This window comes from Phasianus colchicus, chromosome 5 (genome assembly GCF_987193195.1).
Source record: "Phasianus colchicus chromosome 5, bPhaCol1.hap1.1, whole genome shotgun sequence".
Classification (NCBI taxonomy): domain Eukaryota; kingdom Metazoa; phylum Chordata; class Aves; order Galliformes; family Phasianidae; genus Phasianus; species Phasianus colchicus.
Window position 1 is genome coordinate 47,165,982 of NC_143440.1, and position 27,804 is coordinate 47,193,785.

General features: G+C 42.2%; 1 protein-coding gene and 1 long non-coding RNA gene across 2 annotated transcripts in view; one reads left to right on the forward strand and one right to left on the reverse strand.

Annotated features, from left to right (window-relative positions):
• The window catches only part of CLMN (calmin), a 66,385-nt gene extending 39,524 nt beyond the window's left edge, over positions 1-26,861 (reverse strand). The window contains exon 1 of the mRNA XM_031593042.2: positions 26,466-26,861. Within this exon, the coding sequence (XP_031448902.2) occupies positions 26,466-26,766 (301 nt within the window). The 5' untranslated portion in view covers positions 26,767-26,861. The remainder of the gene's footprint in view (positions 1-26,465) is intronic.
• On the forward strand, positions 12,616-17,340 carry LOC149917910 (uncharacterized). The gene is made up of 4 exons (XR_016467338.1): positions 12,616-12,688; positions 14,944-14,995; positions 16,359-16,534; positions 16,689-17,340. It is a non-coding gene; the product is annotated as an uncharacterized LOC149917910 (long non-coding RNA).
• Positions 26,862-27,804: the final 943 nt, after the last annotated feature.

Genomic DNA, 27,804 nt, shown 5'->3' on the forward strand with positions numbered 1-27,804 from the left:
GATCTACAACTTTCAATAGGAGTATCGTATTTGAATAGGTTTCTAACTTAATCACAAGTCATTCAGTATTACCTGGTCTTGTAAACAGCATACAGCAACTAAAGAACCAAACCATTGCTATGATTTAGAAGCGATTATGTGGGTAAATTCAAATCTTCATCCTGGGAAGCAGTCAAAAAGCAGAAATGCATAAATGGAGAAATAACTGCCTACAGTAGGCTTCATCAGCCACATAAAATGTACTTCATTTCACAACTGCAATACCAGCCTGGATCTCTTCAAGAAGAAGAGACCTAACAGAACAACTTGCCTTCTATTTTTGTTCCTTAGTATTGTAAGACTAAACTCAATGTATAGTGCCACGTCTGTTTTCTCCTACCTCTATCTCAGATTCACAGTTTACATACCCTACAAGGGCATGCAAATAGTCCTTGCACAAAGATTTGCTTAATGTTCTCCAGTGCAAACTCAAATAGCCTAAGCAAAGTGAGAGATAGGGAAGAGCGGTCTAAACCTGTCTGTGATGCCATGGGAAACCAGGTGCAGGATTTGATCCCAGCTAAAATTAACCCAGTGGACAAAAGGGTTTATTTTAACTCAGTCACTCGATCCAATTCACTGCACAGTCACACAAACACTTGCGCCTGTATGAGCCAAGGGGGAAAAGGGTGTGCTACAGCTCTGCCTCTCTTGGCAGCAGCGCTGGCTTATTTCTATTTAAACTGTATGTAAAACTATGTCTTAATAGCCCTTGAGCCATTTTATTTAGTCTCCTGAGTCACATATATCACACAGATTTTTGCTGCTGTCCAGAGTGGAGACACTCAATAAGCAAAGCATGAGTCTTCACACAAGACTGAAATCTATGATATGTTTAATTAAATATTCAATGTCTGTCTCTAATGGTGGTATTTTTAGAAATATTTGTAGTTCAGAAGTAAGAGCAGAGGATTGCCAAGGTATGCCTCAACAGCAAACAAATGAATTTGTCTTTGTGCTCCAGTCACTACCTTGCATAAAACCACTTTGTAAGATCTCAGGAGAAGAGCTAACATTTTGACTGCATGTGTACAAAAAAATAACTGATGAAACATTAACATTCTTGAGATTCTTAAAAGATCTAAACATGTAACATATAATCGTGATATAAAACAAAGTTTAATCTGTGAATTTACAGAGCTGCTAAGAGATACCTGCCTGTATTACAAGAGAAGTCTTCACCTAAGAGTTTCTTCATTTTCTCTCTCCATCCTAATTGTTTACCTTTACCTATCCTGTGATTAGCCTGTGAATATACTATACATATGGTTGATTTAGAACAGTTAAATTACATTAAGAGAGTCAAATTACGCAGTTTGTTAGTAGCTCATCTCAGTTCTACTCTCGATGAAATACAAACATATTTTTCACAAGTGGCTAAAGATATAAGGATTAAGAGCCACCTTCTTCCTTGCCTTCTTTGCACTCATCTTCCCCACACTGTTTTCCTAGTGCTTATTTCCCCATAGGCTTTGATCTGGTCTGTAATCTGGGCACACAGTTAATCTGTATCTCTTGCTTTCTTTCCTTCTCCCAGGAGACTAACCAGCACCAACCTGTAGAGGTAATTCCCTCACCAGACAACAAGTTAGAGAGGTAGAGCTACTCATAACACATTCCTGGAGCTGCTCTGAGATAGCTGTGGTTGGAGGAGCATTACACATAGCAAGTCACTCCAGTTGTAATATTTCAGGTCAGGACAAAATGAACAAAATGCCCCTCAGGCATCCATGCATTACATGCCCAAAGGCAGCTGATTCATCATCTCAGGAGGCCAGATAGCAGGATTTAGTCCCTGCTCATGCATTAAATATCACAGTCACAAGGGGTTGCCTTTTAAATCCAACTAACCGTAAAAGGATCCTCTATATTGGTTATCTCAAATCTTAAGGAATGAATAATTAAAGACGCTAGGTATTCTGTACAAGAATTACATCTTTAGTTAGGAACAGAACGGCATTTAACAGATCAAGATTTATGCTTATGAAAAATAGCTTAGAAGAGTCGAAGATCAATCACTCAGACTTATGCAGAGCAGGCTGGCACTGGAGGCCCAATGGACACAATGCACACCTGCTGGTCCCAAAACACCTCGACTCTGAGTTGGGTAATGCGTCTATCATGCAGGCACAGAGCTCATAGCTGTCTTCTTGATGCCATAACACGATGAAGATTGTCTCTCTTTCAGCTTAATTTCACAAGCACTCCAGGAGAAAACTTGCCACACATGGTCAAATGAGGGTGGAGTATAGGCTGCAGGATTTGACTTTCATTAACTGCAAGATGCCACACCAGAGGAAAATAAACAATAAACTTCTCTGGTTTCACTGTCTTAATGCTGCACAAACAGAAGTTGGCTAAATACGGACCACGGACCGTGCCTGAAAAATTCCTCTCCACAGGCCTATCGCAAGCCCTGTCCATGCTGAAGATGTCAGGCTAGCTGTTCACAGTGGGCCTGGACAATGGGCTTGATGTTGCCAGTCTCCCTGTCCAGCTCTGCTGGGTTCACTGACACCTATGCAGGCAGGACAACAGGTGTAACAAATGCTTCTTTGCTCCAGAAATCTTTGTTTTACAGCCCAGCAATGAGAAGAAGCACACACGTGCAAGTAGAGCTGGCAGCTGCAGCTCCCTGCTTCATAGTCCAACAGCTTCCAGGTGCCATGGCATGATCAGAACTCTGCTTCTTAGTGAAAGGAAAAGGAGTAAGAACTTACCTCAGACTAAGAGTTGAATCTATCATTTGAGGCAGGGACACAAAGAAATCAGAGAAGCGTTTCTGAAGACAAAGCCTCTCTGAATACTCAGTTTACTAATCTGAACTGAAGACAGATCACGGAAGAGCCTCTGCCTCCCACTAACCAGTGAAACCTCACTGCTTTAGGATGCAGCCTTTCAGCATCAGTCACAACCAATACTCTCCAAGGTGAATCTCCAAGACCACACTGCAGTGAGGATTTGCCAGGTGTGGGAATGGCAGCCCAGAGGTCAGACAGGGGTGAGAGCATGGTGAAGATGTGCAGTTCTTTGTCTCTGGAAACAAAATCCTGAGCACTTGCAGCACTGCATTTCTTCAAAACAGTGTGGGCAGAACTGTTACATAAGTAAGGTTAGGTGTCATAAAAATCACTTGCATTTCCTCCACAAGCTCTTTTAAAAAGCTGAGCCATTTTAGACAAAGAAAAGCCATTGTTTTAGCAACTGGTAATTACACAGTAACATTTTCCCTGCCTTTGCTTATTAATATTTTCTCAGGTCTCCTTTGGAACTGTGAAGAGGCAGGATTCAAGAGCAGCAATTTGAAAACATAAACTACACAAATGCACATCACATCACTCCTCTCATTCACTCACAGGCACGCTAGAGAGAAGGGACCTATGGAAGTCCCTGGCCGAACCTCCTGCTCAGAGCAGGATTATTGCCAACATGAGACTGCAGCTTGCCAAGCCTTCAAGATTTCCAGAGAGAGAATTCTTGCGGCCTCTCTTGAGAGACATTTACATGTGGGTCCAGTCTCCAGGTGAGAAAGGTCTTCCCAATGCTCAGCCAAGCATCCAGGTTGCTGTGTTGCATTGTTTGGCACTGCTGGGAGGAGCCTGGCTCTCTGTACTTGCACTTCAGATATTAACAAGATTTCTTGAGGTACTCAATTCTTTCCTTAGCTCACACCTCCCAAACTAAACAAGTTTGTACTCCACAATGTCTTTTCCCAAGATGTGCTCTAGTAACCTTACCATCTTTATAGTCTTTCACTGGACTGGACCTTCTCCATGTCCCTCTTGACCCAGGGGCCCCACAACTGGATACAGCATCCCAGCTGCTGCCTCACCATTACAGGTAGCAAGGCACAATTTTTTCCTATATTCTGCAGGCCAGGATCCATTGAGAATGTAGTGTGGTAGAGGATTTGTGTTATTTGCAGTCAGGGTGCACTGCTGAGTTTTTTGCAACTTCTGGATCTACTGTTGTCATTTGGCATCCACTCTAACACCCACATCCTTATCAGCAGGGCTACAGATCAACCAGTCACTTCCCATCCTCTACCAATGCAAGGAGTTATTCTGTACAAGATACAGAATGTTAGCGTTTTTCTTACCAATGTCCACAGATTCAAGTTTGCCTACTCCATCTGTTTATTCCTCTGGATTCAGGCTCTCCTACCAGCCATATCACTTTCTTCACTTAATTTGTAGAATGCACATAGTGACTTCACCAGTTTTCCAATGAAAATGTCAAGCAACATGGCACCTCACATCATGCACTGGGAGCTCTGCTCACTAGTTGATACCAGATCATTATCAATCCTTTGGTGTCCTGGAGTCCAGTCAGAAGTGATCCTGTCAGTTTTCAACCCACCTAGCAATCTACTTATCCAGACTGTGTCTGCAAGTATCAAAAAGGTCATTTTCCACTGGCAGGATTTGACAGCTTTGAATCGTTCCTAGACAGGAAAGGCTTAAAATACTCAGATAGAATGAGAAGCCATGATATCTCTGAATTACATTTTTGAAGCCCCAAACAATTGAGACATAGGAATGTAGGGGTCAGCATTGAACAGTACCATCAACTTATTAACTGAAGACCAGTAATTCCTTTGTTCTTTAGCTTAGTGAAAAACAATGCCAGCATTCAGATATGAAATCAATATCCAGCAGAACTTCAAGTGCCTATTTAAGCACAGATTCCAAGAATTGAGTTATTCCTTACGTGAACAATGGTCACTTTAGTCTTACTTCCAAAACCAAACATCTTCTCTTTACTCTGGCCTTGTTAACAAGGTCACTCTTTCAAAAAGATCACAGTACATGTAGGAAAAGATTTGGTAGCTTTCAGAGAAACCACTAAAATAATCACTAGCATGCAATCCAAACTTGAATTAAAAATGATGGTAGAAACACATGGAGTGACTGAAGCTGAAACTGGGTTTAGGATCAAGAGATCTCCATTTTGGGTGTACATACACAAATCAGCAATTAGGAGTAATTGCTTTCAGCTGCATTTTCCTGTTTTAAAAAAATAATGATACATAATTAACGCTAATTTAAGAACAGATGAAACCCAATGTTGGTGCTGAGAAGAGACAGTCTGAACAAAACAGTTACCTCATATGCAACTTTGGTGGTGACAGCTAGACTATTTCTACCATATTCCCAAAATTACAAAAGCTTTAATCCTTCTGTCTTCTCAGGCACTTCCTGACCATTAATCTTTCTCTTTGCCCATGGACAGATCATCAAAAAGGTGTGAGAAGAGAAGAAATTAATTGTGTTACTATTACTAGACACACTGCCAGCCCTCAGCCAGACACCACCCCTTGCTAACTCCACATACCTTCACGTAATGGCATAGACCTGCTACACTGACATTAATTACATAAGCAGACTTGGAGTGAAAGCCTGTGAATTGAATCTCCCTGTGACGTGTACACTGCTACACTACCTGAGAACAGATAAATGTACCTAGATCAAGTGTAAAATGACTTTGCTGGAAGATTTCCTGACAATTTCATGTAATCTAACCTGACAATGTTCCCTGCCTTGAAACAACAGTCAGTCAGCTCCATGAAGCCCTTGCTGCCCATCACTGCACAAGGCAACTCCACATAGACTGCACCACAGGCAGGAAAGCTGATCACTGGTGTCTAGGGTTGCTACAAGCAGGCAAAACAGTGAAGTGTTAGGGTGATAAAAGGAAAAACCTCTTTGGCACTACTGAAGTGTGACTTCCATGGTTTTCACGAGGTCAGTGAGGAAGTGCACTGGATAAGCCCTCTGCCTGGTCAGCACCTCAGCTCTCTCACAAGTACCCTTCCCACAGACTGCAATTCATAACACAGAGTGAAATTATATTATCAGAGTTAACCTCTTCCCACACTCCACTCTGTGAAAGCACATGCCTATTATATACATCAGGCTTGTAGACTTATTCTAAAGAATTTGGCTCTCAACATTTGGTCAAATTGGTAAAGCCTCCATGCAGTGCGGTTTACCATGTGTTTATCTGGACAGTCAGCAGACTGGACCAGACCTAAATGTTCATCAGACTCAGAATCTTTACTAGTGGGGCTGAGCAGACTTAGGCCCCTGTAGTCCAATTGCTTGTGTATGGTCCATGTGGCTTCCTTAAAGAAGGGTCTTTAATATATCTGGTAATTACTATTCTGGAGCTCTAACTGGGCACCTCCATTCTGTGAATGATAGAGAAGCTGAGAGATTTCAATTGCTCTCTAATTTCTCCAACTCTTACCTCTAAAATCTCAAGTTCAGCAAACTTTATTAATAAAAAGTGTATCGTTTAACAATCCCCAATCTTGCAGTAAACACTCCTTTGCCTCCCTTTACCTACTACATGTAGTGCGTGGCTACTCTGAACAAGGCTTTTTGTTTCCTTGCTCTCTCCCCCGACATTTGGAAAAACAATGAAAAGCTCCTCTGATTTGACTGCAGCAAGACCCCCAGGAGCAGGAGAAAGCAGAGGAAGCATCCCCTGCACCAGCTGAGCAGAGGTGCAGGGAAAGAGGAATTTCCCTTAGGGAATAGGCTGCAGAGAATTACCTGGTTGCTTAGAAACATGAGATTAAAAACAGCTTGGCTTTCCCCCTTCCTTCACACATGCACTTACAGAGAGGCCATAAATTGGCTGCTTAGCAGACTCAGGATAGACCATCTGCAAAGTGAGACCCAGAGTCTCACTGGGTCTCTGCACTGCTCCAGCCAAACAGCAGCTAGGTGGAAAGAAGACTTTTGTGCTCTGCTTTCCCTGTCTGTGTAGCTGCCTTTGATATGCAGTGAGAAGTTTCTCCTTGCTCAGTTTTAGCAGCCAGGAGGAATCTCAAGCGGGCAGCTCTGCAGATGAGTTTTATGCGCCAGCATTTCAGCTCTCATGGCAATCAGTTGAGGGAATGCAGTGAGGGTAAAAGAAGCAAGAATGAGCAGCTGATGTTTACAGCAGATGATAAATTCTGTGCCTCTTACTAATGTTTCCTACGTGAGCTGCCATAGCACTGGTGATCGGCAGCATTACAGATGCCTGCTGCCTGGCTGCGTGTTACATACCTCAAAGAATCTGAAAGAAAGACTGATTGAAAACACAGAAGTCCAACTGCTGCTTTGCTTAACCGCCTTCACGTAACATGAAGTAGGAAATAGCCATCCAGATAAAACAGATTTGGACTTAATCTCATGCAGTTCATGGTCAAACCAGTTTAACATGAAAAAGCACCATCACTAATGCAAACATTACAGCATAGCCACATTGTGTGCTCAAGAGCTTTAATGAAGTCTCTGCAAGAAGAAAGCTCTCTAGGGCTGGTGTAACAGATCAAAATACAGATGAACTGAGATCTGTCTAGAAAGTAATAGAATGTGGGAAAAGATACTGGAAAGTGCCTCAAATTTTGACAATTTAACATTCACTCACTTTCACAGACATCAGCTCAAACAGTAACATGGATTTGCTATTGTGTACCTAATAACTTTGTGGATAAGAGCCAGTGGTGTGGTTATCATTATGCTGGATAGTTATTACAGGCTGAAGGTTAATTATTAACAGAGCTGAAAATAAAAAGGTGCCTGATCCAGACTGCATAGCTACACACACAGGAAGCCGCTACCCTGAAGCACTTCCAGTCTGCTTCCAGACACGTTCAGCATGGTTTAGACATACAAGGTGGCATGTCACGCTATGGTAGAGGTAAAAGAGAACACAGGCAGGCTGTTCTTGAGAACAGCATCTTTGCTGAGTGGGTGTTGTTTGTGCGTTCCACTGTTGGTTTTTTTTGTTTGTTTTTTGTAATACTACTGAACAGCAGTTTAAAGTATTCTAGTATCACTAAAATGAAGTTACTTTTGAGTAATAATTAAGCTCTGTATAAGTAAATTCTCTCTTTGAATTGGGAAAGATTTTTTTTCAGAGGAAGGACTAGAATCTGGCTCCTGCTCCATGCTTTCATGCTTCACTAAAAAAACCAATGAGTTCTTCAGGGATATGTATGCAGGAGCCATGTGTCTGATTTTGTTAAGATTTTTTTCAGTGACATTTTATGTTTTCAGCCTGGTGAAATGGGGAAGAAAAAAACAAATGGGAAAAGTTTTTTTTTTTTTTTTTTTAAAAAAAAGGGAAAAAAGACCAAAAAAATTAAAGTCACCTGGCAACTTATTTTTGAATTAAAGGAAACAGATTTGATAGAGTTGGTTGTTTTTTTCCACAGGAAAATGTTTTCTGGACTTTCAATGTGAACACCAATGAATCTCTGCCAAAGAAGTCAGAGAATTTTCTCTTGTCCCAGAGATGAACACTCCAACCATACTCAAGACTTTTTCACTCAATTGCCCTGCTCCCCTCTGAGAGAAGTTCAGCATTAACCCAACTGCTTCAACACTAACAAATACAGTTTTACCTGTACATAAGTGCTTGATATTCAACCTGCATCAGGAAAGTGAACAAGGAACTCAAAAGCAGACAAGCAGGGATGGTTGAATTCAGAGTAACAGCGGTGAGAACCAGCTCATGCCAGTCACGTCAGCCTGAAGCCAGGAGAATGTAAATGGGTAAATCTGGAGGTTTCCAAGGCAGATGCAACGAGCAAGGACCTCATGTGATCAATAGGACCACAACATTCTATAAACACCACAGGAAAAAAAGGAAAGGAGTTTATGCTGGCAAAGTGAAATAAAAATAAATTGTGATGGTGCCTAAACAGGACAGCATTTAAAATGAAGGAGGCATAGCAGATAACATTCTGCCCTGTGACTTGCTCTACCAGTGTGTGTGGTGTAAAAGCATGGGATGACAGGACCATGAGCTCCCCACGAGCAGAGCAGCTCTCACTTGGCAGAAAAGGCTTTTAGTGTTTGCTGACTTTGCCAAAAAGAAATCAGAGCAACCTCTGCCTCTCCTCATTCTCAAGATGTAAGGCGAGGACGGGGAAAATCACTTCTTTGTGTGCAAGGCAATTTGAGAAAAAGAAGAGAACTCCATTTTACAGCCAGCCATCAGGTGAGACGGGCTCCATGTGACCTGACATGACAAGGACAAGAGTCCAAGCTAACTGGCAGTCAAGCAGCAATGGCAAGCAAGGGACATGGCTTCCACTCACTCTCATTCACGTTGAAAACAGCAACTTTCAACTCAAGGCCCATATTGGTATGATTCTAAAGGATGGTAACACAGCCAGGAGAATAGCAATAGGTATGCTTTAAAACCTGGTTGGTTTGTCTATTTAATGTATCTGCAGAACTATTTTGTGAAAAATCACAGGAAGTCTAGATGACTAGCCTAGGACATCCAACTCCTAGACAGCTTGGAACTGAAATGGAGAAACACTGTCCATGAAGACTATGTTTCAGAGAGACCTGGAGGTCTCCTGAGCCAGGGCAGTAAGCTACAGAAATCACACCCAGCCACTGGAAAGCACCACAGCTCCAAGGTGCTTGCCATGAAAAGTTGCAGTAATAAAAAAAAGCTTAAATGGGTATGAAGATAACACAAGGGATCTTCCAGGCATGTCAGACAAGCAGTTACAGTGACAGCAGATACAAGTAGACTGCATTTACATCAAGGCAATGCTTGCCAAAATAGTTTCCCAGTGAGCTGTCCAAACAACCCTCCTGCTGTTTACACCGAAGCACTCCCAAGTGTGACTCTCTCATTAGTAAATTGAATCTCATTCCAGTCAACTCAGGCACATTTCCACTTTGGCAGCTCTCCTGGCCTCGACAGGAGCAGGAAAGGTGAATTCAATGCCATGCTGCTCCTGTCACAAGGCCTGCAGCCCGGTGAGGCTGAGGGATGTCCTTACCTCCCTGACCTCACCACTTCCCTCATGAAATACGTCCAGTTTTGCCCTGCACAGGGAAATCCAGGTAGCTGAGCTCCAACAAGACCTTGCCCTGCACAGCCAATTGAGCCAGGGAAAATGTCAGTGTGATTTGCAGTATTTACATTTGAAGCAATGAAACCTCTTGTTTGGATGCATTATATACTGAATGCTAACGAGACTGCAGACTGCATAGGCACATTTTATATGTTGCTTTTTGTCACAAAACACTTCTCTGCAACTTTGCTCAGGCACCAGAAAACTTAGCTTACGGCAGCATCAGTAGACACCACTCTCCTGTCTATGGTTTAATTTAATCCATCTGTTTGCTACCTATCAAGACCAAAAATCTACATTTTGCAATCACACTGGCTTTGCTAGTCAGTGCAGGTCCTGACTGTGATACTCCAACTGTAGTTCTGTCAATTAATGCTGTAATTATATTTATTTGTAGTCACGGTATCAAAGCCATATTGTATTTTCCAAAGATTTTCACATGTAAGTGAAATAACATTTTTCTTCTTCAACTTTAACAAATGGAAGAACAACATACGCAAGGTAACAATACATAATTCAGATTTATACAAATTAAACTTGAATGTATTTGTTTGTTTCATAGTTTGCAGTCTGGAAACGTGAGCAATCCAACAGGCTAACTTCATTGATTCCTATTACACAGATAAGCACGCCACAAAAAGAAGTCTGAAGTGAGATAGTAGCTGTTATTAGGTCAACAAGCAGAAGCTGGAAAAACAACAGAGCAACTTATCATTCAGCCTAATAAAAGACATTACCTCTCCCTACAAACCTTGCCTAGCTTATAACACAGCAGCAACCTCACTGTTCAAATATTTATCACCCTAACAATTAAATTCTGCATTTACCAGAAGTCAGAGAGCAGCCTCAGTTTATAATTCACTTTCGTAACTAAACAACGTGCAGTGCAGAGAGGAAAAAAAAAGCAGAGGAATACCAGTACTGGAAACACAGCTGATATAATTTTGCTAGCGTGGGCACTGGATCTGCAAGTTCCTCCACCCACATGCAGAGCCAGCATCTGCAGAGAACCCCCAGCAGCAAAGTCATTGGCCCTGGGAGCAAATTACCACACAGCTGATGCTGCCCAAAATTACCATCAGTAGTGTAGGTGGGTCTGTGTCACACATGGCTGATCTGGGGTGCAAGCAGCTCCTCGTAGGTATGCAGGTCTCCTTGGGTACCCTGTGAGACAGCAGTGAAAGCTATTTCCTATCCCATGCGTCCTGGCACAGCACTGAACTGGGACAGCACTTTGTGAGGTTGGAAGAATAATTGTGTAGCATGGATCACCAGGCTAACAGGTATGGTGTAGCCATAAGGCAATGTAGGGATACCCAGCAATTTTTAGAGAACAGGAGGTTTCTCTGGAGCATCCCCAAGTCCAGAGAAGACTAATAGATAGCTTCTAGGGAAAAAGCACATTAAGGTAAATCTCACTGCCTTGTCAATTGCACAGTAACTATACCCCTACACACAGACACAGCCCTTAATGAGCACCATTGTCATTAAGCAGAGCTCAGGCATCCCTCAGTAACTTTCTTGCTGAGACAGAAACACAGGGAAATACTCTTCTATTTCTTTCCTAGCCTATGTTTAGAGGAGCCACGTAGCTCCTCTTCAGTACCTCAAGGCAATAACAAAAGCAAGAACCAGGATTACAGACACATAGCTTCAGTTCCACCACTGGGGTCTTCCCAGCCACAAGGGTTCTCTGCCAGCATCTCCTGGCAACAGCCTCCAGTCACTGCCCCGGGGCTCAGCCCAGCTCCAAAGACATGAGTCCTGGTGCATTATCAGCTTGATTCCAGGTGACTACCTTGGCCCTTTCCAGCTGGTAATGCTCCAGCTAGTGCACTGCTGGCCTCCAGGCAGGGGAAATCACTGGTTGCCAGGCTCCCACTTCCTCTGCTGTGAGTTTGGTTGGTTTTAGATGGGCAATGCCAACTGTTAGGAGCTCATCTCCAGAAAAACATCAACAGAAGTACTCCCCACCTGGAAAAAGCATTCTTTGTTCAGTTTAAATTCAGCCAAAGAAAGCTAAAGCAGAGCTACCTTCGTTCTGCAGAGGAACACCATGCTGGCATCCAGAGTGGTTTAGTTTGTTAACTTTCAGGAAAGTTAATTCGGTTTCACTTAGAGTGTATTCTTATAATATACACATTTTATTTTTTGTTAACTACATCATATCATGGTGGCTGTGGCCAGGTTCACTGCTCTGTGGCACAATAAATAAATTCAAATCTGTGTTTTAATAGCATCAGGCAGGCAGCAGCTGTTACTGCTGACTGCCCAGCTACTATTGCTCTGAAGACTTTCATCAGTGAAGGTACTCAATAGCCTTAAGATATTATGGCCTGGCAACAAATGTTTTTTGTCCTAAACAGGACCTTAAAAATACAGAAGTTGTATGTTGTGGAGAGATGATGAAAAGGCTTTCCCATACCCCTACTCTGAGCACTAGGCTATTAAATTTTTATGTAAAGAGAAAAAATAAAACATTCTGCAAGCATCTGAAAGAGTGTGTTAGAGAAATGGAAGGCAGGATACAGAATTAAATGTATAATTCATGGCTTGTGAGAGCCTTAAGGCAAGACCTTTTGGACTTGCTAATTGCTCTTCTGAGTAGTTCAAAAGCCATAACAGTGCAATTAGGCAGATGCACACAGAAAGCTGTAGTAACATTCATGTAGGGGCTTCCATTATCAGCCCTGCTGCAGATGTGTTGTTGCCCACCTGACAACATGCCAACCAAGGACATCAGGCTGATCTAAGTGTCTGGACCTAATTTTGGTATGTATTCCTGCATACTGCAGTTTTTGGACTGTAAACAGGTACATTTATTTATAAATGATTGCTGTTATATTGTGGCCCATGGAGGACTTACTGTGTGCCCTGAGCCTTTGTATGTCACAAGCTCTGTGCTCATGAGATCAGTAGAATAGAGTGGCTCCTCAACTGCAGCAGCCTTATTTAGTTCAACTGAGCTCAGAGGCAAAAAATTCAGTGGGTGCAAGATCAGATCCCTGTTGCAGTCAAGGATATTAATGTGACAGAAAGGGAGGACAAAGGCAAGCATAACAGTTTATACAATTACAGAGGTTTGTATATCTGCATAATTTGGTGAATATAAGTCATGAACAAAGCATCAAGATACTTTCTCATTTCCTGTCCCCATTGAACATCCTTGAATATTCTCATCCCAGTAGGCAAAAACTGTAGGCTTTTATCTACCAACAAGTCCCTTCTATTCACATTCTCTAGCTGCAAAATATGCTACTGCAGCCAATTCTCTGATAACATCCTAGCAAGCACCCCCTACCCACTGTTGTTTCTTCATTGTTTGACCCCAGCAGAAGTTAACTTCAAGGACCTAAGGGAGGCTTCTCTATTGGTGTTTCTAATTTGTTACATTATCCAGTCAGAGTTGCTCTCTGAGTCTTGAGAGATAAACTTGCCTCTAAAGCAAGTATCTGTTCCCTTTCTGCTCCACCAGCTTCTCACATCCCAGCCCTTCTGGAAACTCTGAAGCAACATTCTTGATAAACTGTTGTAACCATCTTCCCCTACTGCTTCCTTAGAAGTCTCATTTGATGTGTTGTGAAAAGGGGTAGAGTGCATCAGAATGAACCTTTTTTTTAAAGCCCTATCCTTCCCTTCTGGTATTATTTACTGATGCATCAAAATTACCTTAAAAATTCGTTAATAAAATGTAAATTAATATCTTCCATAAAGCAGTTCATCTCCAGTAAGTTTGAAATATACTTCTGTATATTTCTGGAAGAGCAAGAAAACAGAATCTGTGCCTTAACTGTACAGTGCCAAATCATTCTCCCTTCATGAAGACAGTGGATCAGATTAAATTTTTACTGATTATATACTTATTTTCTTCAAGATGTTCCATTTACTTCTCAGGGTCAAGAATATGAAAAAGCAAAAGGACTCTATGGATGTGAATAAAACAGGAAGAGGGAAAAGAGTCCTGGTTTAGACATATTTCATCTGGAAACCATCAGTGTTGTCTTGTGAAACTCAGCAGCGTAAATGAAGCTATCAGTTACATTATAGAGAAATAAAGTTTCACAGCAAGTAAAACACTCTTTGAGTACTTCAAATCACATTAAAGAGAGAAACTGCTTTGCAACATCTTCTGTATAAAAATTTTAGCTAATGATCAGTAAATGTAATGGGCCCACCAATGAAGACAGTTCAGTAGTTAGTAGAGAAATGCAATGAAGCTGAGGACTCCCCAGCTTAAGGCTAGACTCAAAATGCTAATTCCTGGTTCTGAAAGTAAACAATCAATTAGCTACTTCAGAATTGGAGCAACATGATTCAAACAAAGCTGTAAACTAGTCCATGTGCAACTCCCACCAATGCCATTTCAGTTCTGGCAATGTTACTGTTCTTTACAAACTCAGCAGTTTAGGTTTTGACATCTACAAGGGCATACATAGAATTCAGTTTTCCCAAGACCAGGAGTTTACAACCCAAATAAGCAAATTAAAGGCAAAATATGGGAAAGGGAAAATGATGGCAACAGAAGAACATTCCTTAATCTTGTGAGTTCCACCCTTAATTAATTTTAACAGCTCCCACATAGGAAGTAAGGTAAATAATCACTAGCTGTAAGCACAGTTTTGTGTAGTTTTATTTTCTTCTGTGACCTCCTCCTTTGGTTCAAGAGAGATGAATCATTAAGAACAGAATGGGTCCATTACAACTGTAACACAAAGGGCAGTCTTTAACTCCATACAAAGAATACTAGCACAGATGGTGAATCAACATTTTGCAGGAAAATCCATGTTGCTTTCACATTAATGAGACACAGGTAACAAGAACACAGTATCATATGTTGTCGTCATTATGTCACAAATGATTTGTTGTTCTAGCTTAGGTATCCAGATGGTATAAAAAATACTCCAAATTTTCTACATGCACAAAGCTTTCACTACAACTTAGAAAATTGTTTCAGAAAACATACTAGTTTCTTCAAGTATTCCCAGTTTGCTCTTAACTGTTGAACATGTTCTGTATTTTGCTTGCAGTGGTTTTACAAGAGCACATACATGCATTAGAAAACCTCAGAATGCAGCAGTGGTGAGTACTAGCACAGGGAAGGGGAGCTGCACAGAGCCACCATATTCCTAAGGTGCAGAAGAGAAGGAACAGGCTAAGAGCTTAATGGTGTTTCCCTGACTGGTATACCAGTGAGGTCTTCAAAGAAGGCCTGGACTCTGGAAGACATGTCCATAGAGCTGCATATTGGATAGTACCAAAGCAGAACTTAGAAACTACACAATCCACATTCACAGAGCTTAAAATTACCTTAAACTAGGAGCATTCAGATCAGGTTTAACCTTCTACTCCCCAAATGGGCATTATCCATTTCAGAGCCAAAGCAACTGGACTTGATGCCAATTCTAAGTCCCATTATTAACACAATTTTGTTTCTGATAGGAGCCTCTAAAACCTTTAGAAAGAACTCCCAGTTAGATAATTACTTTCCTTCCACTTCACTCTAGCAGACTCCCACAGATTTGACTGTATTTTCTTTCTTTTAAGTAAATTGTGCAGCCTCTGTTAAAAGGTTCACCTTTTAAAAAAGGTGCCTAGAAAATACCAGTCAAAATTTGATGTATTTTTCCTGTTTCAAAGCAGAAGAAGGGTTTTTCTGGAAGAAGATAACATATTTTCTATTCAAGTAGATTGAAAATCTACTGCAGAAAAGGGGAAAAGAAAGGTGGGTGGGCAAGAGGAAGATAAAGGAATGAACTGCTGGGAGAGTACGTGGGTGGCAGGGTTTGGTTTTTAATCTGAAAGGTATATGCCAGCACTTCTCCACAGACATACCTATCAGGGATTCTGATACTGTACTGTTTTTTAGTGATATCTCTTATTTTTAGGTTAGTTTCCTACAGGTTTTGATGTCCAAAGCACTAACAGGTTAACAAAGCAAAAAAAGCATCAGCCTTTTTCATCCACGCATTTGCCTTTCTAAATACCTCAAACAAATTCCTCTTGAAATTAAAGATTGTTTTGTCACCTATGCAGCAAACAACATGGTACAAAGACAGATTTACACACTGGTAACCAGGGAGCAAGCAGAGGAGGCGGCTGCTCAGCTGATGGATATAAATAGTAAAATCCTAGTCAACAGGATATTATTGTTCTTTGGGGTTCCCAAAGAAGCCTTTAGCAATGGATCAGCTCCTACGCACATGCTGATCACAGTAGCACTGGTGTGCAGTGGGCAGGCAGCACAGGAGAAGCCCTGCTCAGGAAGACTTCAGAAGTGGCCAGGTCCCAACACTTCTCATGCTGCAGTGGGAGGATAGATTGAAAAAGTAGGGGGGAAAGGTCTCAGCAAAACACCTGTCGTTTGTTTGCTTATATATTAATAACTTGTCTCTAACAGTCATGAGACTATAGAGTAATGCTTTCCCCTCTTCTCTCCATGAAGCCAAGCCTAGATGTAGATCACCAGATGAAAATCAAAGAGCCTGAGAAACTGGGAAAAGAAAACAAAGAAGAAAAGAAATCTTCCTGAAGCAGATCAGAATGGCTTATTTATCAAGCTGCAACTCCACAGGACGCCAGCTTCAACTGGCTTCGAGTCAAGGCAGCTTACTCTCTCAGGTATCACATTATAAGCCATTATAAACCACATTTCAAGGTGAGGCACTTAATTGTCTCATCCTTCTCTGACCTTTACAGAAAGAAAAAACAATTTTGATTGCTCTCCTATTTCTAATTTTCTGTTAACTCTCTCATTTCTTCCTTCCTCTTACAGAACATACACTTGTAATCATCCAGGGCAAACAGACATCTTTCGACAGATCTGTCTCCACAGGCAAGATTAAGATCTCATGCATGCCCTAAGCAAACTCTCCCTTGGTCTTTCTCTCTACCCATTCCTGAGCTCTTTCAGACCCCAGCACAAGGGAGACACATTTTCCTGCCAGTAGATACAGCACTGTTCTCTGTTGAAAAAACATTTGGATGTTTCTAAGAACTGAAATTACAAGTACAGAGTCACAGTAAGTTCAGCCTGGGATAAAATTTGATCTGATTCATTTATGCATGCAAACGGAAAACTTTTATTAGCATACATTCCTCAAGAAAAAGAAATTATAATTCCTGGAGATGTTCACCATGAAGGATATTCTTCTGGCTTCTAGTGACAAGTTTCCTTCCTTCCCCAGCTTCACTTTATCTCCTTTCTAGCAACACACTCTCAAAACAAAGCAAACAGAACTCCCGGAATAAACTGAGGGAACTGGAAGTACAGTATGAAGAGGTCAAGGGAACACAGCTACCTCAGATGTTGACTGAGGTAATTCCAGAGCATTTGGAGGAAAAGTTTACCTGAAAATGATAAAATAGAAACTCAGAAAGATGTCAACATAAGATTACTATAAATACATCTTTCCAGATAGGATGGAGTAGAATAAAGCATGCTGATTCCATTTCACAAGCATTTTATTCTATTTACACTATAAAAACATGAGCCAAGCCAAAACGATGTCTGCTTGCACTCAGTTAGTCCTGACCCTCCATCAGGCGCGTTGGAGAGAACACAACAAGCATGAGCAAACCCAGAAGCAAAGCACCTGCTGCCATATTGGGCAACACCACGTGGTGGGAGGAGAGCTGGGTAAGTAGAATCATGATGGTGAATTGCACAATTTCACTAAAGATAATGTACTGGTTACAATTCAGACAAATGGTTGGGTGACATTATGTATTGCTGTCAGATGGTGAAGGAAAGGCAAAGAAGGTGTAAAAGAAGGAAACTGGTCAGATCATTACAATAGGCATCCTGGAGAGAAAAGACCAAGACTCAAAGCCTGCTTCACCAAAGCTTTCCATGTTCATATACTTTGAAATAAGTCCTCTGGCTTTCATGTGCCTTTGTTCTCCAACCCAGAAACAGGGAAGCCAGTCAGACAATTACATCAAAAACATGAGATAGAACTACCAAAGAAATAAAAATAATTCCTTGTTAGTACGTATTAAGGGCACATTTCAGTTTTAGTCAAGACAAATACAAAGCAGTAGGGAAAAAAGCCTATAGGCATCAATACCATCTGAGTACAAGAACTCAAGCTGTGATCCTCTCTGTAAAACAATGATTCCTGAATGTTACTCCCACCTCTGCAGCAGTGCTATCCATCTCTAGGAATGCAACATGCAGAAACACACACCCAGCAGGACTGCTGAGGCAAAATGAAGTGGGCAGCCCTGCGAACCTTTCTGTCACATGGACACCATGTTAGCACATTATGCTGTGCTTAACTCCACAGGGTTTGGGTTCCAAAACTCATCATTAGTGTAATAAATGAAATGAGCGGAAACTCCTGCTCACAGAGCCCAAACTGCAGCAGCTCTGTTGTTGGTCACTGCCCTAAGATTTGGTTCATTGGTGAAATGAGAGTATGAGAGGTCAAGTGAACATTTGGTTCATAATTAAAAGCCTGAATGACAAAGCTGTCTGCTGGCTTGAGTGATGCAACATGGAGGTCTCATCAGAGCTTGCTGTAGGCATCCAGACCACCTCTGCAGATGGCTTTCATCATTCTGTGCATAAAAATGAAGGACTAAAGATGCATGAAAAAAAAAACTGCTCTAGAACCAGCTGTGGGCAATGTTTAGACAGCCCCAGCAAATTAAAGTTAAGGACTTGAAAGGCACTCAAGAACTGACTGGTTGAAACAAAACCTGAATATAACTGGCTATTAATTACTTTGAAATCAGCCTGGAGAGAGACGCATGAGTACCAGCTCTCCACACCTCAGTGGCTACAGGAGATCTCTCATCAACTGAGAACAGCCCCCTGGTCATTCCCAGGACCATGGTGAAGCACACCCTGCCCTTCTCCTGTGATGTCCAGAGTCACCACCAGTTCCTGACTTCAGGGAAGGCACATCGCTGTGACCTCCAAATTCTTAAATAACCACATGATGAGTGATACTGTCAACTGCAGCATTATGGGTGAAGGGTTTTATGTAACTGCTTAGTCTTAGTGACCAAAACAAGGTGCTTCCTCTTAAGGTTTCTGAAAACAATTAAATATCCTATTCTTTTTTGATCCTTCTAATAAACAGGCAATGTTTTAAAGTTTTGAAAGGCCAACATTGAGTACATCAAAAAGACCTACTTTCAAGAGAAGAAATGCAGCTTAAACTATCTCTGTCTTCTTTCAGCCAAGGTCAATAATTACATTAACTTCTAAAAGATGGTTGAGTAGAAGTTGTTTTGTGTTTTGTTTTTTTTTAACTAGCATTACATCCCTTTGAAACTTTTACTTTATAATAAGCAGAAATGAAAGAATGTATGAGTCCTTGTAACTTTAAATCATGCCTTGTCCTGTCTCCAGGGAGATCTTTAGAATTAAAAATAATAAAATTGTGAGCAATGGGAACTAAACGTTGTTCAGCAGCATTAATCATCAGGGATGAGAAGTCCCCTGCACAACATGGAACCGGAGAACAAGGATAGGGACCAAAAATATTTCCCCAGTGATTCTAAATGTTAGCTGCTGAAGTCACTTGTACCAAGGCCTACTGAGGGCCTTGTCAAAGAGGTAGAATCGACGGAGCAGAACATGTCTCACAACATAGAAATAACACATAAAGGACTGACTATCAAGGTATCTACTGCACTGTTCATTTGAATTTCTTGAAGGAAACAGAGAAAACAGGCTGGAAGAAACAATGAACAGAAACCATCTGAGCTACTTCAGCACCGGTTGAGGAGAATCAGGGGTGCAAGACCTAAACCTAAGCTTCCCTTATGCATGGCTAAAGCATGGAGAACCTATTCTCCCACTGTGAGTCCCACTGAATGAGACAGGGCACTATGGCATCCACCATGATGAAGGCTAATTGGACACTTGAGATTTGTTTCACAAGCAATACAAAGTCTCCAATGCAAATATAAAATATAGAAAAGTCAGAAGTTCACCTGCTCTGAAAATCACAAATTTTCAGTACACACAGGTATGATTTATTGCCATCAGATAAGGTTTGTCCCCATGCTTAAAAAGCCTGTGCTGTGATCTGATCTAACTGGAGCATTCCGTAAAGCATCCCTGACCTCAGAATGCTCAGTGTGGACTCACTGTATGCATTATCAGAGTATGCAGCATTATCAGAGATGCACTGAGAGAGCGGGTCAGTCTGACTCACAGAGCACCAGTCACGCCCCTGGTCATGGGCACTGCCCAGGAGCACAGACTTCCTGCTGGGGACTTGAAAAAAATGCACTCATCACCAGCACTAATTAGGAGAGGAAGAAAATCCAGTGGGATACATGCATTAAAAAAAAAAAAAAGGCTGGCATATAAATATTTCTATTTGAAATTAGTTCTGTGGAACATTATTTAGTAAGCAATAACTGGAATTCTATTTTGAAAACATAAAAACATGAAAACTGATTGCCATAATGAAGCAAATCAACAACACTGATCAAGAAAGATTTCATCTCTGACTAAGAATAGTGGAAGATAATAACACAAAAGGTATAAAAAACAAAGTAACTCATAGTTAATAGACTCACTGAGTCTGAATTACACTGATACACATCAGGAGTAAATTTCAAGATACTGCAGTACAAAAGATACTTATTTCATATGTCAGAATTAGTGGAAATAATTAACAGAATCCCTCCAAGTAATTTATTTTAACAATTAATTCTTGAATCATGCTGTCAAATTGAGTAATTGGTACAGAGAAGAGAGTTATCTTTTAAGTATCTTTGATAACATCTTTTCGGATTCAATGGGATTTCTGGTTTTACTAATATATAAATTCTGTTTGCAGGTCACATGTCTGCAGGTATTTGTTCTGGAGACACGTAGGCTGTTGCTACCATGAGCCTCCTTAGAAGATGTAAATTTCAATTTGTGTTTGTGGCTATGAAGCCTCAAACTGAGGATAAAACATGGCTCAGTTATTTGCACAGAACATGCAGCAATTACAATGAAGTAAAATCCATCCCACAATCCTCCACCTACAGTCCCTGCACTTAAATGGGTGGGGAGAAATAAAAATAGAGCAGTAGGTAAAGATATTTAGAGAAAAAGATGGTTATTTCTTAAAAAGTGCTGTGATAGCCTTCACCACACCAGCACTGACAGAGATGCAACTCCTTATCTGCTGATTTCTTCCCATGACTACATCATTTTGAGATTTTTTATTTTTATTTTTTTTACTTCTGCATGGAAATAGAGGTAAAATTTGGCTCTTCTCCTTTAGGCATATGCCCTTAGCAATTATTCTGCAAAAACAACAAATTTAAACAGTACAGAAGAAAATAGTGCCTTACATGGACAGTGACAAGTTAAAATACCCAAGGTTGTTTTAGTCCAATAGAAAGCAACCTTTCAAACAAAAAAAAGGAAACATCATTCATTTGAAATATTTTCTAAGTAAATGCTATAAACATGTCAGGATACAAGTGACATAACCTTGAAATTAGCTTGGAGAAAGAAAATTATTTGAATTTCTGTCCAAGCTTAGTGGACAAAAGAAAAAATAAACAGGAGAAGCTATGAGAAGCATGTAGTATTTTTAAATCAGCATTAATTTGAATACAGTATTTTGAGTACTGTATTTTTAAACTAATGCCATTCAACTTGTTAGGGTCAGAGATGTGATCAGCTGTCCTGGGTAACACTTTGTGCTGAGTAGCAGCTCACCAAGGCAGGAAAGAGGGAAGAGATGATGTGGTGGTGTGTGAAAGCACCAGCCCCCTGCCTCCAGTCAGGTCTGTGCTTGGAGGCCAAACAAGAACAGTGTCTCTTATGATGAAGTGCTAATGCATGGGTTCGTTTGACTGTAGAGCTTTGGGCATGATTTGAATTTGACGTAACTTCATGTGTGCAATGGGGCAGAGAACCCAGACCTTTAATTTGTTAGAGAAATTAGCACTGACCTTGTTAAAACTGCACACTGAAACATGCAATCTGTGCTTTCTCTTACCTCTCACTGCTCTTTTATTTCATTGCAAGTGTGCCCGCATTCAGAGAAGGGAGTCCTCCTTGCTGTCAAGGAGGACTTGTCATTGCTGACAAACACTGAATGCCATGAAAGTGCCATTACAGAAGCCATCTCCATCAGAATGATTTTGTTTCCAGCGTTAACTTTAGTTTCTTATACTTGGATCTGAATCTGCATTTTGGGGCTTTGCATTTATAACTCCCAGGTCTATTGAACTTGTATACAGAATAACATCACTTTGTTGATCTTCCTTCATCTAAGGTTCTCTGGGCAGTTTTATTTCTACAAAAGTCACCTCAATCTACAAGGAACTCCACTGAAAGTAACATGTCTACAAGCAGAATTAAATACTGCTGAATATGAGGTCAAGTTACAGAAGAGTTAAAGCAATGAACAGCTACAACACCTTAGTTTTGTCCGAACAAACAGATTCATTTAAAAATAAAACATTTCCTTCCATTTATAAAATTGCCATGGGTTTCAAACTATAGCAAACAGGTTAAATGCTGCTGATATCTTGTAAGCAAAAATAAAATAAAACAAAAAAAACAACACAACACTCTCTGTAGTTAAGTGTAATGGTCATGATCATTATGCTTCATACATAAAGAAAAATACAGAGAGAAAAAAATATTCAGGAATTCCTGACCATGAGCATTTGCCTTCTGATGTCCATTGGAGGTGCACAAGCCTCCAAAAGAAGAGAAAGAGATACGTTCACTCATAAAGAGAGTTACTGCTATGAGTTGGGCACTTGTATTGAGCATTCAAATCACAGCTATTTTTAAATGGTGATAACAGTACTCATTTTTCAGAGATAAGAAAAACTTCTGACTATACAAGTATTCACCTCTACATACTTCATTCCAAGGAATATAAGGAAAGTAATGTGATTATATATACATTTGGACAATTGAAAAGTACTGAATTTAGGACCAAAACATCATCTAAAAGAAAATAATCCTTACTGAGGATGTTACCTCTTTCCAGTGAGCACAATTCACCACATAAGCGAGTATATTTTTGATGATCCTAAATCAAGCTTCCAATAAGGAAGATTTTTAAAATATTCTTGTGTTGTAACAAAATGTTCCCACTGGTGGTGTAATGAAAGAAAGAAAGAAAGAAAAAGCCCATCTCCTGGCAGGAAATTAATTATTGAGCATTCCACTGCTTGATGATGCACTCCTACATTCTGCGCAGACTTTCCATTTTTTCTCTCTCAGTATGTGGAGAAATTCACTATGGAGAACATACAAACAGAACAAAGGGGTAAAGAGTATCAGTTTATTACATGCATTTAGCAAGCCAAACAGAGCTGGAGCGAGGAGTCCAGTTTGAATATCACCACACCTGGCACTTACTCCCTCTTTATATTCACCTCTTCTCCATCAGATTGCCACTTTGTTCTGTGAAATTACCTCTGTTCAAAATGGAAGAGATGCTCTGAATTTAGCATCACTTACCTGTGACAGGTCAGAACTACCACTTCCTTCACTGCAAAGAAACAGCAAAAAACAAAACAAAACAAACCTGAAAATCTGAGTTCATGATGGAAAAAGACCATCAGCATATGCCCACGGCTAAACATCCAGCCATAACTCCAATTACACAAACAACTTTTCTTCCCTCTACGTCCACTCAGTTTAGCAAATTTCACTACTGTTAATTTTGGCTTTCCTGTGAAAAAAAGCTGAGAAAAACATCCATGCTATACTCTCAGCAACCTGTTTTATGACAAAATATATAGCTCTGAGGCTACTTGTGCCCCCCTGCACACACACCTAGGACACTCCTGAGTTCAGCAGGATCGTAATGCTGCAAAACATCCCCACTACAGCATATCCCAGCAACTGGCATCCTGAGTCCTTCAGCAGCATTCTGTGGAGCTATCACAGGGAGAGGGAACACGCAGCAGACTGAAACCACATATGCTGTCTTCAGATAGCATTTCAAATTAGCAGTGCACTACAGCTTAGCTAAGACATGGTGAAAATTTTTTCAAGAGAAATTAATACTTCTAGCTTTCAAAAAAGGAGACAGAAAGAATATGGTAAACTGCTATGGCAGATGGTTGTGTGATGCCTGCAGAAACTTGAATACTGGGTAGGCTTCCTAGGTACTGCTGGCACTGCTCTCATGCCATTGCCACTGTCCCCTTGATTCTTCCACCAAGCTACTGGAGAGGATGGCTCAGGCACAGTGGGATAGAAATGTCTCCATCTGCCTCGTAGACCTAAAAGAGCCCCTGTTAGGCTAGATCCTTGCATCAGCAGGAGATGATCAGAGGTCAGCTTCTATCCCTGCAGCACATATCTCAGTGTTATCATGTACTGTTTATATCTGGAAATATCTTGCTGCTGCCTGCCATCCTCCCCTTACAACATCCTCCCTGTGCATCATGGAGACATCTTGGGTCTATTGACACAACAAGGGATCCCCAGAGACTGTAAGTCATCTCCACAAATGCAACAGCGTCTACTGAAAGGATGCATTCAGGAATAAGACAAATCATAAGCTCTGGCCATCTCATGTGGCCCCACAGGAGCTCTGCAATGCTGCTGCAAACTGCCCCAGCCCCAGCTGGCTTCTCATCCAAAACTCATGATTTTCTAGCACATCAAAACTGTTATTGATTCTGCAGCTGACAACAATATTTGTGGTGATTCAGATCGTATTTTTTGGGAGTATGCATTTTGAATTACAACGCATGAAAAAGTTTAATTACTACATATGAACATAAAGCATATGCTGCCATTTTACAAGAAAGCATGCTGAAGAGAAGCACCATGCTTTGCCACTGGGCTCCAGCATGACAAAAATCACACTCTCCCGAGTATCAGACTCACCATCTGTAACATTTTCCATTTCTAGAAGTTAATGTGAGAGCTATGTGTTACAAATCATATCTGCTGTAAGTGATATATATTATCACTTGCTTTGGAGAAGCAAACCCTAGAACAAATGCCTTTTCTCTCACACTGTAATAGCCCGCAATAGGCAACTTTTTAAAAATCCTGTTCAGTTTTGCATGCAAAGTGTCAACTAAAGTATCTCTGGGAATTTCTCTTATATGGTAAGAGGGGGACAGGAGTTCTTTTCATTAACATAATGTTATTCAAAGGAATTTGCCCTGTAGGATGACGTTTCTCCTACAGGACTATAGGACTTATAGAGATGGCTGTGTGCATCTGTATAAATGTATAAGTTCCAGAGAGGAAAACGAGTTTAACTCCTTCTTACATAAACGACTGGAGAGGCAATGGGAAAAACATGGCAGGTTTGATTTTTTTTTTCTTCATTATTTGTTTTAAGAACAGATTTCTGTTCACTCTCCAAATTGCAACGAGTTAAGGTTTAAACCTATTTTAATCACTAGAGATGACCGCAAGATATCAAATGCAGGGCATCCATGCTAACACAGAGAATCAAAAGAGACAGAACCATGAGTCAGAAATGTAGGATTATATTACAAGGAAAGACTGTCAAAACCCAAGGGGATTTCAACCCAGAATTGCCAGCCCCAGCAACTGGAAATCAGTATTTCAGTAGTTATAAAGATGCAGGTCAGACCCTATCCACATTTAGCTGCAGAGCTGAAAGAATGGCTAATTTGGGTCTTTTTTTTTTTTTTTTTCCCCTGATAAATTATACATACTCCATGTCAAATCCAACCAAAAACTAATTTCCAACAACTGCACTGCCTCCGCCAGAAGACAGAGCTCTAATGTCATTATGCAGAAACAGGAAGAGATAATGACCTATAATTCAAGTCTATTATTTCTATGGGACATGAAGACGCATGGCAGCATAATGCCAGCTGTTGACTATGTTTGATGTAACACACCAATCTGAGAGTTCTCCCATGCCTATAAACCAAAGACGCCTTTAATTCTCCCATCGGTTTCTGCTAATCACAAAGAGTTTGCTGGTGAGGGGCAAAGATAACTTTGGAGGGACTGATACCAACAGCATCCAAGCCCGGGTATTTGCATCCTTTCCGCCAGCACAGCCTGTGGCAGAACAGGAGAGTATGTCGGAGATGACTTATCCCAGAGCTCTGCCCACGTTTATTCAACCGTACGCCGGGACAGCCGCCACCTTCCCCTCCGGCTGCGGGGACCCAACAGGGTCTGCGCGGCCCCGGCTGCTCCTCCGCTCTGCCCCCGGCTTTCATCCCACCCGCGGAAGCCGAAGCTCCCGTTAGCGGCGAGGCAGGGCGAGCCCGGCACCGCCTGCTCGGCAGCGAGGGCAGCCGGAGCGCGGAGCCCGTTCCTCGACGGCCCCTCAGGTGCGGTGGGGCCGGGCTCGGCCGCGCCCCTCCGAGCCCCCCCAGGCCCGCGGGGCGGCCGCAGCGCTCCGGGGAAAGTTTGCTCCCCTTCCACACGCCGGGCCCCGCACCCTCGCCGCGAGAAGCCGGTGGCCCCCTCCTCCTTCCCGCAGCCGGCGGCCGTGGGGTGGGCTGCGGAGTCCCGAGCACGGGGAAAGACGGGGGGGGGGGGGGAAACGGAGACGAGGAGGAAGAGGAGCGGGGCGGCGTGGGAGGGGTCTCGGGGGTGTTTGTTTACCTTGGAGGTTCTGCACTCGGATGTCGCTGATGTGCCCGATCAGCTCCTCGCGCTGGAACCAATCCCACTCCTGCCCGGCCATGGTGCCGCCGGGCCGGCCCGCTCCGGGCAGGGGGCGGCGGGAGCGGGCGGCACCGCCACCGGCACCGGCACCGTCGGCGGGCGCGGAGCGGAGCGGGAGGGCGGAGAGGGGGGGCGGCTCCTCTCGGCGCTGCGCCCCGCCCCGCGGCACTCCTCCCTCCCTCCCGCCGGCCCCCACCTTCGTCCCCCGGAGCCGCCCCCTGGGGCACCACAGGGCCATTCCGCCCCCCCCCGCGGCCCGAACAAAGAGAGGGTTTTTGCCACATCTGCTGCGTCTGGGGACGCGAGGAGGGTCGTCCCCCGAACACTAGTCCCGAGCCCTCGTCAGAATGGGAAGAAAGAACTCGGAACGGCGGAGGGGTCCGATAGAGAAGGTGAAATAAGCGCCGCTGTCAATTAAAAGCACAGATTTGCTGCTTGTGTGTGCCTTTAGCCTGCTACGCTGCCGACTTTCCTTTGAATTTTCACTCTGAATATCTCCATTCACACCATTCTTCATCCCAAGTGGTAGTTATCGAGGCTTCTCAGCATCACTAAGATGTACTCTACAAACTTCCCGAGCAGCACGAGCACCTCTTTACATACACAGCATTTTGTTACAGCATGCAAACATCTGTAATTTTGTGCCTTTTTCTTCTCAAACCATGAAGAAAGATTGTTTAATGTGAACAGAACAACTTGACACAATCCAGTTGGACTGGTATATTACCACCAGTTAGACTACCAAAACACATGGCTGAGATCTACGAAGTTAAATATAAACAAACTAGGAGCTGAAACTGGGGCTCTTTCAAGCTAGAGGTGTTTTTGCGTATCCCCACACAACCATTCGGACACATGGTGCTCTTCCCACAGCCCCATCAGGTGGATTTTCCATCACCCTTCCAAGTAAGGTGGAGATGGTAAACATAAAGTCATCCAGAGATAGGGGAACTGTTTATTACTGCTGTAACCGGCACCAGTCAGTCATCCCACACCCCAGCCTACAAGCATTGGGGTGGCCCTCAGCTTTATTACTGTTTACACATCCAAGCCCTAAAGTTTTGCACAGATGTAAAGAGGTATGAGTGCCACGCCAAAGAGTTTACAAGCCCAAAAGTGAGGAACAGAGGAAACATCGTGTGAAAGGGAAAGTGCAGCTGACTCAGACATATTTGCATGAATCACAGTGCCAGGCTATGGCTTTACATTGCACCAGGACATGCTGGTGTTGCCAGGCTCCCCAGGACTGCTACCAATGTCTGATGGGTGGCCCAGG